Below are 18,901 nucleotides of genomic sequence, written 5' to 3' on the forward strand. Positions count from 1 at the left end.
GACTGAATCGGTCGGGTTTGAAATCAGAGCGGATACTTTACATTGGTAAGCAATTTGGTTGGGCCCCGAGACCGAGCTGTGATGCTGTGATACTCTTCGTATTACTCTCCGGTAGCTTGGAATAGTATCAAGCTGTGCTTGCCACGCGTCTTGTTATTGTTCTTCCCCCTTTCAAAGTTGTGTCATGTCGTGCTGGGAGTTGAACCGTTCTAAATGGGAGGTCCCTTCAGTTTTTCAGATAGGACTTCCTCTCGTTTGATGATCTTCCATCCTCTTCGCATCCATGCAAAACATGTACTCGGTCAATGACGAGCTTATCACATTTGTCTTCACTTCTGTCCATTCTCTGCTCAACACGTAACGCCTGGTCCACGGAATTGGCCAGCACGTGACAGCCCATCCAAATCGGGTAACCCCGCCATTATCTCTCCATGTAACTGCGACTCTGCAAGCACCTTGACAAGGGTACAATATTACCTCAACACGGTCTAATGACTGATATACAGTCAAAGGCATCTGCATTTGCGTGTCAACAATGCCGATCCTCAAAGCGTCGGGTTGGTGTATCATTATCCGCTTGAAAGTTTGAAGCTTATCAGTCCATAGTGCGATGGGGCAAAACCTCAATGTTCAACATGCCAGAAGGGAGATAAGAATTGTCTTTACCAGAATGAGCCGAAGCCTCGGAAGTTAGTCATGAGTCAGCTCAACTTCTGGTCAAAACTGCTAACCAATCACCAGACGGAAATACTGGGATGAAGAGTATGTCAAGTCTCTGGAGAACCAAGTCCAGGCTCTCTTAGCCATACAGAACACGAGAGATCCCATCAAGCCCCTTGACACACTTGAAGTATCTGACCTGGAACCTTGTGAGCCCTCATCCCAAAAAGGCTCCGGCCGGGATGACGAACACAGAGATCTCCAATCACAAGACGATCCAGAATCTACCCAATCTCGCAAAGCAATGGAGGAGCTTAGTGTGATGATGTGGAGAACTAACCTCGCAGATGGAGTCAGCATTGATCCTGAATCAGTTAGCAACCGATCAGAACCCGCAAGCAGTCTCAATGCGCGTTACAACATACCCAATCATATCTTGGACTATGCCAAAGATCGAGACCGCATACGTAGACTTGCTGCACTGTTTTTGGAGAATATCAATGGGGAGCATCAATTCACCCGATACGAATCAAATGCCCCGTTCTCGAATTTCTCAGAAAACCCACTCGACATTGTCTTCCTTCATGGAGCCATATTAGCAGCTGGTGCTACCTTTGAAAACCAGGCAGACTCCTTGAAGCTTAGCGATGACTTTGCTGAACTTAGCGAGAATCTGGTGTTTACATGTTTTCGACATGCACCAACAATACATGTTATTCAAGGACTCTGTATTCTATCTTGGCGATCTTTGGCCCTGGGACATGATCATCTTGGCTGGACATTCCTATCGATGGCTGCTGGAATGGCAGTGCATCTGCGTCTTCATGTCTTGGCACTTGATGAGATCGCAACGAAATCTATAAAGCCATCACTTGAGACAGTCCAGACGTTCTGGTCATTTTATATGACCGACCGTACTTCTCTGTCCATTCTTGGACGAAACTGTGGACTGCCATGGCGGCGCGTCAATGTACCACCTATCGAATCCTTCTTCTCTGGCGGCGAGGAGGACTTGACTCAAATATCATTTGCCTGGCAGTGTAAATTATGGTATATGCACGACCAGAATATGGATCAAATGTATGATTTCCCGATCAAGCTTCAAACCACATTGACTAATGATTCAAGGTAGATTTTCGTCATCGTTCGAGAAGCTTGACTCTGCAGATCAAATCCACCTCCTCATTTCTACTCACAAAGACTTGAACAAGTTCTTCAAGTCGCGTGATCAACGACTCGAAGTCACCCGTGAAGCTGCCCCCAAGCCTGTTCTTCTTTTTCACATGGCATACCAGATGGCTATCTTAGTCACTATGCCCCCATTCCTCCGCCTTTTCGCAACATCCAAAGCTGAGAACCCTAATATTGCCCAAGCAATGCCATTAGTGTTGCGATCGATTGCCTCTGCTGCAGCATCAATGGTCCGTCTTGTGCAAAACTATACAAAAAATTACGGGTTTCAACATGCCAATCCATTGTTAATACATCATCTTCTCAGCGCGGCGATTGTACATCTCATGAACACCACCACTACGTCGCACACATTCCGAAGATATAGTACTCGCTCAGTACGAACGTGTCTCACTCTCCTTAAGGAGCTCGGTCGCTACTGGACTTTCCGCTCGAGAAAAAGTTTGGATGTCATTAAGGCTTTAGCACGAAGATGGAACGTCGAGTTCGTGCTTAAAGAGAATGCTTCGGACAAAGCCAACGAGCACGTAGGTCCAGGGGAAAATTCGGAAGAGGCTGATATTTTCGCTCCAATGGTTAATCTAACACCCGAGTCTCAATTGAACACACACCGTGCTACGCTTGACGTATCGCCCGAGCTTTTCAGCGACAGTTCAGAGCTCCATATTGGCATGGCAGATGACTGGCAACCATTTCTATGGAGCACAGAGCCGCAAATTGATTTCTCAACAATTCCCTTCCCTGAAGCAGAGTATGATCCCTTGGATCTATCTCAGGTATTCCAAATGGGGAGTAGTGAAAACCTCCCCTGGTGATTTGCGGGCTAATGCTGGGAAAGAGCCCAATTTCCAGGAGCGCGATGGTCTTCAAGGTCCCGGAGACAGACATAGTGGTTTTGAGAGACCTCGGGATGAGCAACTCAAGCGCGTTTCAATCAGCCTTACGATGTTGATCAGGGATGAGATGCAGATGCCAACGGAGCACTCCAGGAAACGGCGCGATTCAATTCAACTGCACCATAATCCAGAGAGGTCAGTGCGACGATCGGTCAGCCTATAGCTGGTTCTCGCATAATCTCACCTGTCAGTTCTGCCATGGTGTCTGCTGAATTTGGGAAGTGCCTGAAAAGGGGACTATCCGTATTGTTGAAATGGAAAAGATTTTGGCAAAGCAGGAATGGCGTACGTGAGGGTAAAGTTGGTGCATTGAATGATTTAGGAGAGAAAGCGATCTCAGTGGTAGGATGTTTTCTTCTGAAAAGAATTTACTTAGTTCACATATGTCATTGGAACGTGATACTTCCATCAGACTCAGCAATGGGCAGTGATCTGGTTCATGTAAAATACGTCTTAGTTTTTTTTCGCATCTGAATCCTCCTGCCTTGATGCTTTTGGCCGTTTACTCGCTCCCTATGCTTAGATCTCTCACTGAGTGAGACCTCTGAATATCTATGCCGACGTCGTGATTCATCCCCATCGGCCGCATCCATACTTGACTCGTTTCGTCATCCAGTGGCCGGGATCCGCTACCGCTATTAGACGTAGTCCCAGGAGATGGATCCGAGAACTTGGATGGCCGGGTTGAAGTATCGGGTGTGTATACAGAGTACCCAAATACAGCGCGCATCAAGGGAATCGAAGCAAGCACGCCTACCTACGAGACAGGGCTCAAGGCCACTGAAGATGTTGGCGCGGGGCAGGCTGTAGGTGATGTATATGTATAAGCAGAGCCAACTATATAAGTCTGAATCTTGTTTTCCAAGTTTAAATCAAATGCTTGGAAAATGGGAACGTGGGGAGACTAGTAATATTGCAGCTCTAGTATGTTACCATGACGGTTATTTCCCCTTTCCCTCTACAAGCATCCTGGGTTGCGCTGTCGTCGCTTTCACTACAAAAAAAAAACAAGCACACAACAGACCCCGCCTCTATGGGTATATCCTTTTCTGTCGCAGTTGCCCTTCTGATTGCCCTATTCACAGTGCTGTATATTCGCAGGGAAAATAGTAGCAAAGCTCGAGCAGAGGAAGCTAAAAAACCCGTCTTGAAGCTACCCCTCATTGGCGACCTCCACAATTCTTCCATTGAAAGGCCTTTGGAGAACTGGGACTCATGGGTTAAACAGAATGGCCCTATAGCGGTGCCCAAGCTGTTTGGAATTGTGCCCATTGTAATTTTAAACTCATATGAGGCCGTGAACGAATTGTTTAGCCGTCGCAGCCAGTGGTACAGCAACCGACCAGCCTCAGTAAGCATGGAGATGATTACAAACGCCAGTCCAGGTCGGTCTCGGTTTACTCTGATGCACGACTATGATGACCACCTCAAATTGCACCACCGTATCCTCTCTCCTAGTCTTGGCACCCCTGCTGCTCCTCAATACCAGCCCATGATGGAACTCGAGTCCAAGCAGTTGCTGGTCGATCTTCTAAAAGCAGTGCAGCAGTGCTCTGACGGCACCACAATCAGCACCGACGCCGTCTACCCACTTCTAGAACGTGCCCAGTCGGGCGTCATTTTGGCGCTGCATTACAGCTTGCGCATAGCCCACTTCGACGAGCCAATTCTGCAAGAGATCATCGACATACAGACGAAAGTGACCCATCTTGCTGCTAATCCCCGTTTGCCTGACTTTGTCCCGGCTCTGCGATATCTGCCCACGTTTTTGTCTCCTTGGAAGCGAGCTGCCGACAAGCTCTACGCTGAGCAGGTGGATCTCTACATGCGCTTATTCCGTCACGGGCGGGATTCAGCTGGCTGGAACGCTACGAAGCAGGCCATCTCAACAGCGAGGAAGCACGCACCAGCTGACTTACCGATTGAGGATCTCGACCTCGCCTTTACTCTCGCGACGTCTATCCAAGGAGGAATGGAGACATCTCCACGCCAAATGTTGTGGCTATTCATCGCGGCGCTGTACAGGCCGTCCTTCATGGACCGCGCCCATGCTGTTCTTGATAGAGTCGTTGGACGCGACCGTGTACCCTGCTTCGCAGATCGTGCGGAACTTGGCTTTATTGATGCCATAATGCACGAGATGCTCCGTTGGCGGCCCATATCACCGGGCTCTATCCCCCGTCGCGCGGACCGCGACGACGAGTTTGAGGGGACCAAGTTCAAGAAAGGCGTGACCATTATGGCCAATGCCTGGTCTATCGGCCGAGATGAGAATGTGTTTGATCATACGTTAGGCGACCTTTCCGATTTCGTTCCCGAGAGGTGGCTGCGGCAAGATGAGAATGGAGGTGAAAAGCTTCGAACGGACCTTCCGCTCCCAGTATTTGGCCAGGGCCGACGTATCTGTCAAGGTAAAAGGGTCGCGACAGACGGTATATTCATGCAGCTTGCCTGTTTGCTCTGGGCATTTGATATCGAGCCCGCTGATGGAGAAGAGGTTGATCCGTGGGTAATGGTCGTGGAGGGCTTCATGACTATGCCCGGGGAGCTAGAATTTAGACTCAAGCCGAGAGGTGACTGGGTGCGGGATGTCATTGCCAGAGAATGGCAAGCAGCAGAAAAGAAACTAGAAAAGGTTATGGGCACAGTAAACGATGTTGAGAAATAGGCTCTACTACTGATTGCCATTTGAGGTCGGTCTTAATGGAGAAGACCATTCCCTTATTATCTTATATGACTGAATGTACTGGACTTGATTTGATTCCTTTAAAGATATCCGGCCATGCCAACAGCTTGAACTATCTGCTTGATCTCCCCAAACTAACGCGAAAGGAGAGTTCTAGCTCTCGAAACTGTGTACAATTTTCAATAACAGCCAAGCAGGAGACGAGATTACGGCGGGATAAAGCAAGATACTGAGTGGGAATCGGAGGAACTCCGAATCATACGTCATGTGCGCTATGTTTTGCGATTAGTCTCCGGTTCATTTTGACTTATGTTTTATTTTTCTTGTTCCTCATTTCGAGGGGTAGATTGGGCCAGTTGCATTGGTTTGTACGTGAGGAATAGCCAAGCAATATGTTCCGAGGTCCCTCCTGATTGAAGAGAACAGTGGAAGGTAGAAAGCGAGGCCTCAACTGAGCTTTTGCTTCGTATATACACCTCGTGGCTTAATTTTCACTTTCTTGGATGTCATTGTTGATTCGTTCCTAGGTGAATCTGACAAGTGCGAAGGAAAGCATTTGATACCACTTTGGAGATTATCTTGGCAGAATGGTCAACGTAACCACGGTTATAAAGAGGCTTTCTGTGTCGCTGTACTCAATATAATTGTCTCGATTCCCCTGTCTGCATGTTCAACACATAGGTATAAAGTCCATATGGGGGCAGATCGATCAGGGCGCCAGCAAAGGTGACGCAGCTTGCCTCAATAAAGACAAAGAGTACCTACTTGTCGTGGGTGATACAATAGGTAGAAAGTTCACACTGGTAACTCGCCAAGCTGCCAAGAATCAACTCCCTCAATTCCCCCGCATTCGACCCATCCAGTGCCCGTATATCCCCGGATTTTCCAACTAAATCTGTCTGAGTTTCCACTTTTCCTTGCCCCTCCCTTTCCCCTCCTTTCTCTCTTGGGACATTATAATGCTGTCGGGCTGCGAACTACTGCATTTAGTGAAAGATCCGAGGCATCTAGCTACTTCCCGTCGGCTATTATGTTCTGGATCGGCTATGTGATGCTGGGCAAGTCTGGGCAAGTCTGGGTATCTCTCAATCCAGTGTCAAATTAGGCGAGAGAGTCGATGCTATACTGTGGGGATTTAGAATTGGACAATGCGCCACTCATAGAGCAGAGTTGCGATTGGCTCTCACTTATCTAAAATCGTGGATCCTATCTGGCATAGATCAGCCCATCGGTGTACAGCAGGGGACATTCAAAACCTAGAAGGCCTTTTGGCATAGCTGAGATGCATATAAAAGTACTTCTTCCTGCAGGGTTGTAGTTAATAAAATCTAGCTTCCTCTACCTAGAGATCCTTTCTTCGTTACATCTCACTTAATACTCCTTATCATTGTCATTCTATCACCTCATTCTGTGACGAGATGTCCATGATGACTCCTATCGATGAGAAACCACCTGGCGTGGAGCGTATCGAAGACATAATGGTGCACAACACCCCGACCCAAGAGGAGGAAGAATTCACGCCGGAAGAACAGAGGAAGATCATTCGGCGCATTGATCTTCGTCTTGTTACAATGACTGGACTGGCTTACTGTATTTCCCTCATGGATCGGACGAATTTGAGTATGGCTGCCATTGCCGGGTAAGGTGATACAGGTTCTGGCTGATTGCTGTTATTGTTCTTGGAATTGACAACCCGCAATTTTCTCAGTTTGACGACAGAATTAGACTTGGAACATGATAATCGCTATGTATGTATTCCATTCCATTCCATACCACTTTTCATCTGATAGAAAGTGTTCTAACGCCAAGGGTTCTTGTGACAGTCTATCGCCGTGTTGATGTTCTTCGTGCCATATGTCCTCTTCCAGCCGCCGATGACGATTTTGATTCGAAAAATTGGTCCGACTATTTTCCTGTCGACGATTATTATGACTTGGGCTGTGACCTTGATTGTATGGACTGTCTTGTGCTGGTTGTGATATTGGTGCAGCGAAGATATACCTTGCTGACCCAACTCCCAGGGAACGGGTTTCGCGAAGGACTTTGGGCAACTGGTCGGGCTACGAGTTTTGCTGGGTGTTTTGGAGGCAGGGTACTTCCCAGGATGCGTATACCTGCTTTCTTGCTGGTATACTCGGTGTATGTGCAGTACTTGGAATGCGGGCGATATCTGCGCTGACTCAAGAGAACAGATGACGTCCAGAAGCGATTCTCTGTCTTTTATTTGATCGGATGTGTTGCATCTGCGCTTTCGGGTATCTTGGCATTTGGTTTGATGCAATTGAATGGCCAACATGGCTTGTCAGGCTGGCGGTGGATCTTCATCCTGGAAGGAGTGGTATGTGTGCCATCCAGGCCATCGCATTCCAGATGGTCGCTAAAAAGCTTATAGATCAGTGGAGCCATCGGAATCCTCTGCTACATCTTCCTCGTCGATTTCCCCGACCGTGCATCCAAATCCTGGAAGTTTCTAAATGAGGCCGAGTGTGCCTTTATCGTCCGTCGCATTGAAAATGACCGCAAGGATGGCCACCTGGAGGCGTTCTCGCTCAAGAAGTTCCTCAAGCCGGCATTGGATCCGAAGATTTGGGCATTTGCTATGATCTTCTTGTGAGTACCTGCCTCTTTTGAAAAGCTTATCTCACTAACCACCGCACACAGTTGTCTCACCACTGTCACCTACGCCATCGCTTATTTCCTGCCCATTATTCTCCGGTCCGGCATGGGCTTCGACATTGGCCAGTCACAATGCCTGGTCGCGCCTCCGTACGTTTTCGCAGGCATCGTCATGTACACTGGCGCGTGGATTGGCGACAAATACCACATGCGTGGACCGATCCTGATCGCCAACGCGCTGCTGTGCATTATCGGACTCCCGATGATGGGCTTCGCTAAGGGTAACGCCACCCGTTATGCCGGAGTCTTCTTGACGGTCGCTGGAGCGAACGCGAACATCCCCTCATGCATGGCGTACCAGGCAAACAATGTGCGAGGACAGTGGACGCGTGCATTCTCCAGCGCCACCCTGGTGGGCTTTGGTGGGCTGGGTGGAATTGCGAGCAGTTTAGTTTTCCGCGACAAGGATGCGCCAGAGTACCGACCGGGAATGTATGCGGCTCTTGCGTAAGTTTGACTCGACTGAGATGTCCAATATTGATGGCGTATTATAAGCTAACTTAGTTTCTGCAGGTGTAACATCTTGATCATTCTGATTGTCTGCGCTATGAGTGTATGGCTCCGGTTCTGCAATCGGCAGGCCGATCGAGGCAAGCGGGTCATTGAGGGTGAACCCTCATTCCGGTATACCATCTGAGTAGTTCCTAGTTCTAAACAATGCGATTTAGTTCTGCTTACGAGCTGATTTCAAATCGTCAGTCGTGTTTTTAATGCGTACAGTATTTCCATGTTTCTCAATTGAAGCTAACATGTTGGCCCGTACTCATAACGCAAAGGCCAGTATCTTTGGCCCCGTCTCACTTATCTCACACTGCCACCCAGGAGAAAGCCGAGGGAAATATCATTGACCGTGGTATTGAAGAGTTAACATTATGGTTCTGACGTTTAGAGCTGCAGATAGGCAGCCAAAAGTATTGTTGCTATCAGACTCTGACCTATATTAACATGGCGTAGGGGCATTCCATGACTTTGCAGGACAGAATAAGAGTGGGACTTTTGAAGGAGTCGGTTATCTGGCACCATTGCCTTATGATTACATGCGTCTTCGGAAAGACGAGAAGGCTTGCCGCTTGTGCCGCTTTGTCGATGGGCCTTTTATCAGACGACGACCTGTACGATACTGCACTTGAAGTAAATACTTGCCGGTTTATTCTTCCCGCGTGAGACTGCTCTAGATCAAAGTCAGCAAATGTAGTCCAATGAAGTATGTGTATTTCGCTGACTGTCCCTGGGAGGCTTGAAGTCTTGGCGGCCAATATTACCATATATGGTTAGCGTGGCGATGCGGTCATCGACTTTTTGTTGAAAGACCCTGACCTGGACTTCTCCTATTGGCCCTTCTAAATGGAATAGGTGGGTCCGACTAATGGCATCAGAAATATTGATCCCGATTATACATTGTTCAGAGGGACGTTGAATAATCAATGCTCGTGCATTTGTCAGAATGTAGCCCACCTGCTCTATATAAGATGCCCGCAGCCCAGGTAAAACCTTCTCAGAGCATCTTTTTATTCCTTTCCAATTCATTCCAAGTCCCTGTGAGACACAAGAGATTTGTACTCTGTCTTCGTCAAGACCTGAACACGACCTATTCGACCACAACTTGCAATCATCAACCACGCATAACTTCAAAATGAGTTCTACAGGCTTCAAAAGCTCCCTTACCATGACCTTCATTGGTACAGCAACTGCTATATTGGATATCGATGGTGTCAGATTCCTGACCGATCCTTTCTTCTCGCCTGCCGGCACTGAATTCGATATTGGTCTCACGGTCCTTAAAAATGAGGAAAGCCCAGCCCTTCGTCTTGAGGATCTACCTCCTATCGATGCTATTCTTCTAAGTCATGAAGACCATCCTGATAATTTGGATCCCCTTGGGCGTCAACTTTTGGATGGCCGTCATGTGTTGACGACAATGGATGGCGCGTCAAACCTTGCTCCTCGTCCAGCTGTCCGCGGTCTTGAACCTTGGGAAACTGTTACTTTGAATCTTGGAGGGAAAGTCTTTGAAATAACCGGTACACCATGCCAACATCTACCTGGTGGAGAGTGTACTGGCTTTATCATCACGACTGAGGACTTCGGCGTTGGCGATAACGGTCTCCCTAACGCAATCTACTTCTCTGGGGACACTGTATACCTGGAAGAATTCAAGACAATCCCCGAGAAGTGGAATATCACCGCTGCAATTCTCAACTTCGGTAATGCCACCCCGGTGCTCCCAGACGGGCCTGTGCAGATCACGTTTGACGGCAAGCAAGGCGCCCATATGTTCCGTGTTCTCAATGCAGATGTTCTCATTCCTATGCATTTCGATGCTTGGGGTCACTTCGAGCAAAAGGGTGTTGAACTCAAGTCAGTTCTCATCGAGGAGGGGATCAATGACAAGGTGCAGTGGCTTGTGCCAGGAAAGCCCGCGAAGGTTTTATGATCAAACGAAGAGGCAGTCTACCCACGGAACCATTCCAAATGAAAATTCTAAATCGTTTTTTGTGTACTCAATTGTTATTGTTTTGGACAGGATGGAATTGAAATAGCGATTATCATGAAAGCCAGAAAACCAGGGGGCACCTTCCATTTGACGACTTGCGACTCTACCATATGCCAATATTAATTCATCACTGTAGTTCTATATTGATTCTTGTTCTAATTCTCCTTTCTAGAGTTGCATACATCTACTCCCCTACCAGCATGTACCCTGTTAAAACCTATTGTAATTATAGTCGCATCTATAAGTTCAGCCATTCCAACGTAATCCTCCAATGAGGTCGCTTTTACTTACGTCAAGGTTAGGAAGTCCTGAGATACCCCAATACCCCGTTAATTAGTAACGTCAACTTCCAAATCTCCAATCTTGATTCGTGTAGATTTGAAGTCAAAACATAAGAGAAAATAATTTGGTCATAGTCCAGTAACGGCAATCCAGTCCAATATTGGAAAGTGGTGAATTTTTAAAGCGCTTGCGTCGATCCCTGATTAATTCCCTAGGTCGCTACCTACACTCAGGGGTGGTCTACCGGTCAATATGACGTCTAAATATATCAAGTACCAAAAATTGCGCAAAATTTTCGATTGCCATTGTAAATACTTGTTCATTCGCTTTCCACGAGATCTACCTGCAAAAAGATGTCGAATACACCGAGACTCATATCTTGGATATGGAGTCTTTTGGAGGCTTACAGGATCTATATGAGAAAGGCTATCGGACTCATTACAAGCAAAAGAAGGAAGTGCTCAATTCTAGATCTCCCACCAGAGTTGATGGATCTGATATTTCCCCATCTTTCTGTTATCTTCAAGGCTTGCCTAGCAATGAGCTGCAAGAATTTCTACCATCAGTTCGGATATATCTTGAAAGCCGACCACTTTAGGTATCCATATTCCGACGGACTAGATACATCCATCAATCCGATTATTCGCGGTGATTTCCTCAAAAGGCTTCAATCTCCAGAGTCATACTTTGGGTCACGGCGCTGGAGGTACTGTCATGCGTGCATAAAATTACATCCGGGCAATGATTTCGACGAAATGCACTCGGTGAACTTTTGTGAACCATCAAGGGCTCAATGCGCGTGGCCTGGCGTTATCATGCTTTGTCCATGTCTAAAAATCTGACTGAAGACGTTAGCAAGCATCTATAATGATGTGCAGACAACGGAGTACCTAAATTATCTAGGCAATGTTCCACATTGGCATGAGTGCAGATTCGAGAGCCCATGCAAGAGGCTATCATATACCTTAGCAATATCCGTTTCTATCCTAGAGACGCGTGAGCTGATCTTCGATTTTGAGTACTTGGTTTACCTTAACCGGGTTACACCTTATCAAGGCAACCAACGAATCATGCTATGTCCCCACAAGGAGGCTTTGAAGATATTGATGAGCAGCCGCTATCGGAATTTCCGTCTGAAACATTTCACAAAGAATCCCCATATAAAACACATGCAATGTGATGGATGTGGGATTTTCCCCTCGGTAAGAATTTCTGATGATCTCACAAATTATGGGATCCAATTCTCAAGGAAATATCCCGCTCCCGGCCCGAGAGGGTATAGGTGTGCGGATTTTGCTGATTATGATTGGAATCGTCGGCACTCTTCTCTCACTGAAAGTCATCCTCCAAAATATCAGATTTGGCTGACGTATGCCTTAGTTACGATGGACCTCGACGAGGGGATCTACCTTACATAGATTCCTTCAATCCTACGTGGACATAGACCTAGCATTGTAAGATGTTACTCGTCTTTTGGCTCTATGGTATCACAGGTCGAAGCTGCACCTCAAAAGTCCTGAGTGATACTATATTACCTTATTTGGGCCACAAATGGCACTTCTGCTATTTTATAAAGCGATTGCATCTTATAAAAACCTCTCTATACCTCATGGCGCGCAATCACTAGCTAATTTAATTGCTAAAACTTGGAGGAACTGAAGAGTGTTTAGCTAAAAAGTCTAAGCCCACACTGTTTTCCTATCTTCCGCCCGAAAAACTTCCCCTGGAGCTAGTCTCCCTCTTGATGATCATTCATGGTAGCCCTCTAGGTACACATCATAAGCCATTGAATCGGCTGGAAATCCACGAGGGAGTCCGCATACATATTTCCTCTCCAATGAAAAGGGCAATTGTCATGACGTCATTGTATCCGTGCTGTCAAACTTTACATGTCTGTCATCTCTCTTCTTGAACAAGGGAATGTGAACTTTTACTTCGTATTTTAGATTTGGCCATTAAAAGTTCGCTTTAAATCTATTATGGCCGATCTCAATATTTCAACCGATAGCCCGGATTTTCTGACTGATGATTCGCTCCATGAAGCTTATGAGCTGGATATCCAATCAGAGAAAGGCCAAGATGTGCGCTTTGGAGAGATCGTCGCCTCCAAGGGAGATTCAGTAACGAGCATTGTCATTTTTAGTGAGTTTTTTTGTCTTCAGGATGATCGAATACACGGCTCACAAGCAAGTGCTGATTGATGCGTTTCAGTACGCCACTTCTTCTGCATATATGACCAAGACTACGTTCGAACTCTGGCTGGAAAAATCACCCAGTCCTTGCTCGACACTGTCCCGTCCAGCGCCAAACCAGCCCAAGTGATCATCATTGGATGCGGAGACCCTGCCCTCATCGGACCGTATATGGAAGAGACAACTGATGAGTTCCCGATCTACTCAGATCCATCTGGAAAAATCTACGAGAAACTCAATATGATAAGGAGCACAGATGGTATTACAGAGCCACCTCCATATTCATGTGAATCATTCTCAAGCGCTGTGGGGAAAACTTTCAAACAAATGTGGAAGCGCGGGTGGGCTGGACTCAAGGGTGGCAGTTGGGATCAGCAAGGGGGCGAATGGATCTTTCAACGCGGAAAACTCCGGTATGCTCATCGGATGGAAGGGACCAGTGATCATCTTACAGCCGAGCGACTTTGTGAGATTTTGAGCGTTGATCATGACCAAAGCAATACCTCATTATCTGCGAATACGACACAAGAGACCAAGGACACCCAAGGCAGTAAAGAAATGGACGGTAATCTAGAAAGCGGACATCCATCAGGCACCTAAAAGGGGCGCGAGAGCCCCCGATTTACCATGATGAGGACATGCCTGAATGAATGCGAAAATGCGACTATAGAGCATATTATTGAAGCTCAAAATTCGGAATAGATGTGGTAATGGGAGTAGTGCAAAGCTCTAACACACTCATGATATAGCGGCCAATTGCTTGCATATATGACTGATTTATCGGATGATTTAACAACTTCAAAGTCGCCCTCTCTATCTCTTAATATATTGTATTCTGTTGTTGATCCACCTGGGCATTGATATGTCGAATATTTGGCCGTCTTCGTGAGACCCGCCCATCTCTAGGCTAGAATATCACGCCAGACTAATTCCCTGCTCTCCTTCACATGTTGCAACAAAATCATTGATATACCACCACACTCAAAACACCTTGAGAAGTCTCTTCTCGGTATAGAGCAACCTCGATATCATAATTATCGCCGATCCTGCAAGGCACATGACGCCGCCAAACACCTTCACATCGAGCCAGCCGTTGGTCGATTTTTGAAGGATGGCTCCACCTATGGGGGCCATAGTGAGGGCGGGGATCGAGATGGCAAGGAACACCACGCCCAGTCGGTAGCCAATCTCGGGTAGGGGAGACACCGAGACGGGAAGGGCGCCAGAAAGACCTATGAACGCTCCTGAAACAAAGCCGAACATGATGGCAAAGCCGATGGCGATGGACGAGTGTTTGGCGGGGATCCAGACGGCGAACTCGGCGATTCCGGAGAGGCTGCAGGCGATGATGAACATATTCCATCTTCCGATTCTATCGGCGCCATAACCCGAGGCCAAACGACCAAAGAGACTTGAAATATGATCGTCAATATTCCGCTAAATTTGTAGATGATGGTGACAGGGCCGGATATTAACCTACCTTGCGCCGTTGAAGATGGATACCAAGTATTGAGACATCTCCTCCGACATGTGTGCCTCTTCAAGACCTTGTACAGCTAGGTAGTCGATAGGGATGAAAATTCCATAGGTCAGGAGGAAAATGCCCAATAGTAACATGGCAAACGGGAGCTCCGTGAATGGTGCAGCGAAGCGACCGATAGGCATCTTCTTGGGCACAGGCTTCATTCTCGGGCGAACTGTGAGAATTGCAATGATTTGCAGGCCAAGAATAAGAAAGGCCGCAGTCCGCATAGCCCAGGGGTACCCGGTGCTTTTGATCATGCGACTGATCATGATGGGAAAGATGACGCCGCCGACTGATGAGCCTGTCACCATGATGCCCATAGCTGTTCCGCGCTTCTTGGAAAACCAGGTTGAGACGCAGGCAAGCGCTTTATCACATAGGACTCGGTCAGCATGGAACACTCAACCAGCGGGGAAATGCATCAGACTTGCCAGGCGAGTATAAACACGCAACACCGATCGCACTGCACACTCCCTGAGACAAGAGAAATTGATAGTATGTTCTCGCCAACGAAGCCATCATCAGCCCAAAGACGTGAAACAGTGTTCCGCCAATGATGAGCGGCCTGGGTCCGTAGTTGTCGAATATTATGCCGACAACAGGACCCAAGGCAAACAGGAAGAAGAGCTGAAGCGACGGAATCCAGGCAATGGTGCTGCTAGAGTATTCTTTCAGAGGTCCAACCTCGTAATACTCCTGGAAGCTGCCCACACCTGATGGAAGAAGTTTGCTATTAATCTATCGCGTGCTGCTAGATGCCGCATAGCGGAAATATAGAGAGGCATTTAGAAGAGAGAGGATCCGTACTGTTGATCCAGCCCGGGCTGGAGAAAGAGCAGCACCACGCTCCCAGAACAACAATCCACGCAGTGGTGCCGCCATCCGGGGGGCCAGCGTCTTCTAATTTAGCGGCATCGTCAGGCTTGGTGCCGGGAATTGGGCTTCTGACGTCTCCGAGGTCCCGCTCAGTTCCGCCATTGAAACCGGACTCTGACTGTACAGCCTTCTCGGAGTCGGTCTTCAGATCGTGCATGGTACTAATATCCTCGGCGTTTTTCGTACTGGCCGTGGTAAAGAGACTAGGGAGAGAGGAAATCTTCAAATTGATCAGTTGCAGGAACTTTGAACGTACCGAGGGAAACGAACAGCACGAAAACCCACCGTCTCTACAATCCCTAGCTTAAGAACCACTTCCTTTATACAAATTATACAAGCGGCGATAAGTGGGGCCATGCGGAGGGTCGGGCGATCCATGATTGGTGTGTCGCGGCGGAGCTAACAGTGCGGACAATGGGCTCTACGAATGCTCCGCTGTATTGAAATAACGCGCTCTCTTTCTCTCGACCGCTGCTAGGCTTTTGGCCTTTTGTATTCGACCTTTTGCATAGTTCGAGCCTCATCCTCCTGCGGAGCTCGTGAACGATGGGTACCCCTGACGAATCCCCAGTCCTCCGCCCTCGCCTGGGCCGCCAACGCTATAAGCCGCAGCTTTCTTGCAATTCCTGCCGCCAGCGAAAGTGTGTTTCGCCCTCCTGCTTCGTGGGAAATATCTCAGACCCCGAAAACTGCGGAGCTAACGCCGTGCGTAGGAGAAAGTGTGACCGACAAAAGCCTTGTTCTCATTGCATTGTAAGTCCCGCGTAAGCGGAACGACTCATCCCGAGAAGAAGAAAAGGAAAACATTGTGAAACTTACAACATCATGCAATGCGGATCAGAAATCCCACCTCGAGCCGACATGTACATACGTCAACTCTCTAGCGCCGGGCTATCCGTCTAGACAACTGCACGCTATCTCGCCCACTGCCCAGCACTTTCACGAAGATAACAGCACGTATGCCACCGAGCTAGGTGTATTAGCGACGCCGAGCAGCTCGGCTTCCATTGCATCGCCAGAGACTATAAATTTAGAATTAACGGAGTCTGGGACTGGCTTCAAAGATCCAACCCACTGGACCTCCGTGTTGAGCGGCGTGACAGAAGCGAAGGGCCAAGATGATCCATCATCATCACTCGATCAGAATGTCCTTCTCTTTGAAGGGTGCAAACATGCAACTAACCAAGAACTTCTCAGTTCGATGCCGCCCAGAAGAGAATCCGATGGCTTGGTGGCACTCTACTTTCGAGCTCAGGAATATCGGTGTAGGTGTCCACGCGACTCAAGATACAGAGCGAACTCAAGCACCCCTACTGACGCTATGTCTAAACAGCTGTAATACATCCGACCGAGTTTTTGAAGAGAGTAAGTCTTTACACATACCACTCGGAGAAGACCAATCACCGACCGCGTTAATCAAGTATAACGCATTTTGGGAGAATCCTAGTGCTACATCCGTCACCTGGCTCGGCCTCTTGTACAGCATCTTTTGTCTTACCAGCCAAATTCAGAGTCAAGGAAACGCCCGTTCGAGAGCCCAAAATAGTGTGTCGTCCACTTGGTCTCCCACAGCCTTGTATACCATACTGGGATATCGACAAAAGGTCGTTCAGTGCCTCGTCCGGGCTCAGTTCGCCAAGGGGGGCCCTGACATAATGGAAACCCTTGTGCATTACCTCTTGATCGAGAGCTATTTGAATAAAGATTCCAACATTGGAGTCTGGCTCTTGATGGGCAATATTGTCCAAATAGGTACGTCTTCATGCTGATCCGGGTTAAGGCTTTTCACTGTGAAGCCTTCCTCCAGCACCCCCAAAGCAAAGGTCCCCCACTGGTCTATCATCCCCGAAGAGATTCAACTGAGAATAGCTTGTACAGCTATCCGCATGGGCTACCATCGAGACCCACAGCATTTCAAGTCTCTATCCCCTTACCAGGGTGAGATGAGGCGCCGGATGTGGGCTATGATATACTCTCTTGACATAGGGTTCGCATCACAAATGGGCCTCCCTGGCAGCATCAAGCACTCGCTCAGCGACACCATGCCGCCTCGAAACCTTCAGGACCGCGACTTTGATGCCAGCTCGACCGACCTGCCGCATACGAGACCTATTGACGAACTTACCTCAAGCACCGTGATTCTCGCCAAGCTTCACGTTGCCACCAGTCTGAGCGTCATATCAGACAAGGTCTGCAGCCCCCACCAGCTATCACACGAGGATCTCATCGCGGCGATTTCAACACTAGACAACATGTATGAGACCATTCCCGACCCTTGCAAGTTCCGACCCACATCCGAATCTCTGTTGGACCCTCCAAGCGTCTTATTTCAGGTCAGTGCCGTGGCTCTCCCTCGCAGACGCAACCTCGCACCCAGTATACAATCCCAAATACCCTAAAAAAAAGGTCGAGAGCGAAAAAAGTGAGAGAAAGAAAAGGATGGGGGCCAGGAGAATGAGAAAAAGGATTCAATACACTACGGAACCTCCTAGCTACACAAGCCTAGTCTTTCAAAGTAGATGGACCTGCTAACATGCCCTTTGTCCTCAACAGCGGATGAACTTTTACATGCATTACCAGAGAGCCCGGATCCTAGTCAACTGGAAGTTCCTCAGTACCTCGGAGGATACGACTCGCAACAATCAATCCTGGAGTATCGTGATCGAGGCGGCGTTACATATCATGCGGCTGCAGCACCGCGTGGCAGACGAGTCCGAGGTCTTCAACACGTTCCGCTCTACTGTTATGGCCGACTCGTGTTTTATAAACAATGGTTACTTTCTAGCCGCAAGTATCGCATGCTTTCTCGTGCAGCATCGCAAGGACATTTTGTCAGTCCAGGATACATTGGAAGTGCGAAGCTTGCTGGAGAAAAGCCTAGCCATCTGGGATCGCACGAGCGACTTGTCGAGAGAAGCAAGCAGAGTAGTCACAGCTCTGAGACTCGTACTTGGAAACTCCGAGGACACTACAATAGAAGCAAGGGCGTCTCCTCAAGCGGGTGGAGGTAAGAACTCAAAGCTTGATCGTAAAGTTCCGGATCCAACTAACCTTGCGCTCGCCATCCCAGAAACCTTTGGCAGAAGTCCGATATCATTTTCTAGTCACACCTCTTTCTTTGATGATTTGCCTTTGATGATGGCAGATGACGATACTTCAATTTTCCTTTCATTGCCCTCGGTTCCCATGACAGACTATTGGCCACAGATAGTGTGAGGAGAGTGGTTGCTGGAATTAGCCTATTGGCAAAGCGCGCAGAAACAAGTGCTTAAGTGCCGAGGTTAATAAATATATTGAATTACAGCAACACGACCGCAATGGCGCCTATCGAGATGTAATAAATGGGACGAAATTCTCTTACGCATCCGAGAAATGCGATCTTCTTGTTACGGACCCGCAGGGGCAAGGAGACTTTAAAGCACA

The 18,901-nt window shown here is 48.0% G+C and overlaps 7 protein-coding genes across 7 annotated transcripts; 6 read left to right on the forward strand and 1 right to left on the reverse strand.

Moving 5' to 3' along the window:
• Positions 1–535: 535 nt before the first annotated feature.
• N7503_004343 (fungal specific transcription factor domain-containing protein) lies at positions 536–2,666 on the forward strand (the record flags this gene model as incomplete). The annotated part of the gene is made up of 4 exons (XM_057063890.1): positions 536–583; positions 643–689; positions 742–1,740; positions 1,793–2,666. 4 exons carry the CDS (start codon positions 536–538, stop codon positions 2,664–2,666), a joined length of 1,968 nt encoding a protein of 655 aa, XP_056921633.1.
• A 1,114-nt stretch (positions 2,667–3,780) lies between these two features.
• On the forward strand, positions 3,781–5,415 carry N7503_004344 (cytochrome P450; the record flags this gene model as incomplete). The annotated part of the gene is made up of 1 exon (XM_057063891.1): positions 3,781–5,415. The coding sequence occupies one exon, from the start codon at positions 3,781–3,783 to the stop codon at positions 5,413–5,415; it is 1,635 nt and encodes a 544-aa protein (XP_056921634.1).
• Positions 5,416–6,851: 1,436 nt separating this feature from the next.
• Positions 6,852–8,746, forward strand: N7503_004345 (putative phthalate transporter; the record flags this gene model as incomplete). Its single annotated transcript, XM_057063892.1, has 8 exons — positions 6,852–7,072; positions 7,142–7,181; positions 7,257–7,385; positions 7,455–7,572; positions 7,626–7,771; positions 7,826–8,043; positions 8,095–8,556; positions 8,623–8,746. The coding sequence occupies 8 exons, from the start codon at positions 6,852–6,854 to the stop codon at positions 8,744–8,746; spliced, it is 1,458 nt and encodes a 485-aa protein (XP_056921635.1).
• A 996-nt stretch (positions 8,747–9,742) lies between these two features.
• N7503_004346 (MBL fold metallo-hydrolase) lies at positions 9,743–10,543 on the forward strand (the record flags this gene model as incomplete). The annotated part of the gene is made up of 1 exon (XM_057063893.1): positions 9,743–10,543. One exon carries the CDS (start codon positions 9,743–9,745, stop codon positions 10,541–10,543), a length of 801 nt encoding a protein of 266 aa, XP_056921636.1.
• Positions 10,544–12,864: 2,321 nt separating this feature from the next.
• On the forward strand, positions 12,865–13,677 carry N7503_004347 (peroxiredoxin-like family protein; the record flags this gene model as incomplete). Its single annotated transcript, XM_057063894.1, has 2 exons — positions 12,865–13,027; positions 13,097–13,677. 2 exons carry the CDS (start codon positions 12,865–12,867, stop codon positions 13,675–13,677), a joined length of 744 nt encoding a protein of 247 aa, XP_056921637.1.
• Positions 13,678–14,058: 381 nt separating this feature from the next.
• Positions 14,059–15,856, reverse strand: N7503_004348 (MCT family MFS transporter; the record flags this gene model as incomplete). The annotated part of the gene is made up of 5 exons (XM_057063895.1): positions 14,059–14,488; positions 14,558–14,969; positions 15,034–15,315; positions 15,410–15,698; positions 15,764–15,856. The coding sequence occupies 5 exons, from the start codon at positions 15,854–15,856 to the stop codon at positions 14,059–14,061; spliced, it is 1,506 nt and encodes a 501-aa protein (XP_056921638.1).
• Positions 15,857–16,024: 168 nt separating this feature from the next.
• On the forward strand, positions 16,025–18,694 carry N7503_004349 (fungal specific transcription factor domain-containing protein; the record flags this gene model as incomplete). The annotated part of the gene is made up of 7 exons (XM_057063896.1): positions 16,025–16,183; positions 16,248–16,743; positions 16,812–16,843; positions 16,900–17,230; positions 17,357–17,416; positions 17,465–17,811; positions 18,032–18,694. 7 exons carry the CDS (start codon positions 16,025–16,027, stop codon positions 18,692–18,694), a joined length of 2,088 nt encoding a protein of 695 aa, XP_056921639.1.
• Positions 18,695–18,901: the final 207 nt, after the last annotated feature.

Source organism: Penicillium pulvis (assembly GCF_028828015.1).
Source record: "Penicillium pulvis strain IBT 33274 chromosome Unknown contig_23_segment0_segment0, whole genome shotgun sequence".
In the NCBI taxonomy this organism is placed as follows: Eukaryota; Fungi; Ascomycota; class Eurotiomycetes; order Eurotiales; family Aspergillaceae; genus Penicillium; species Penicillium pulvis.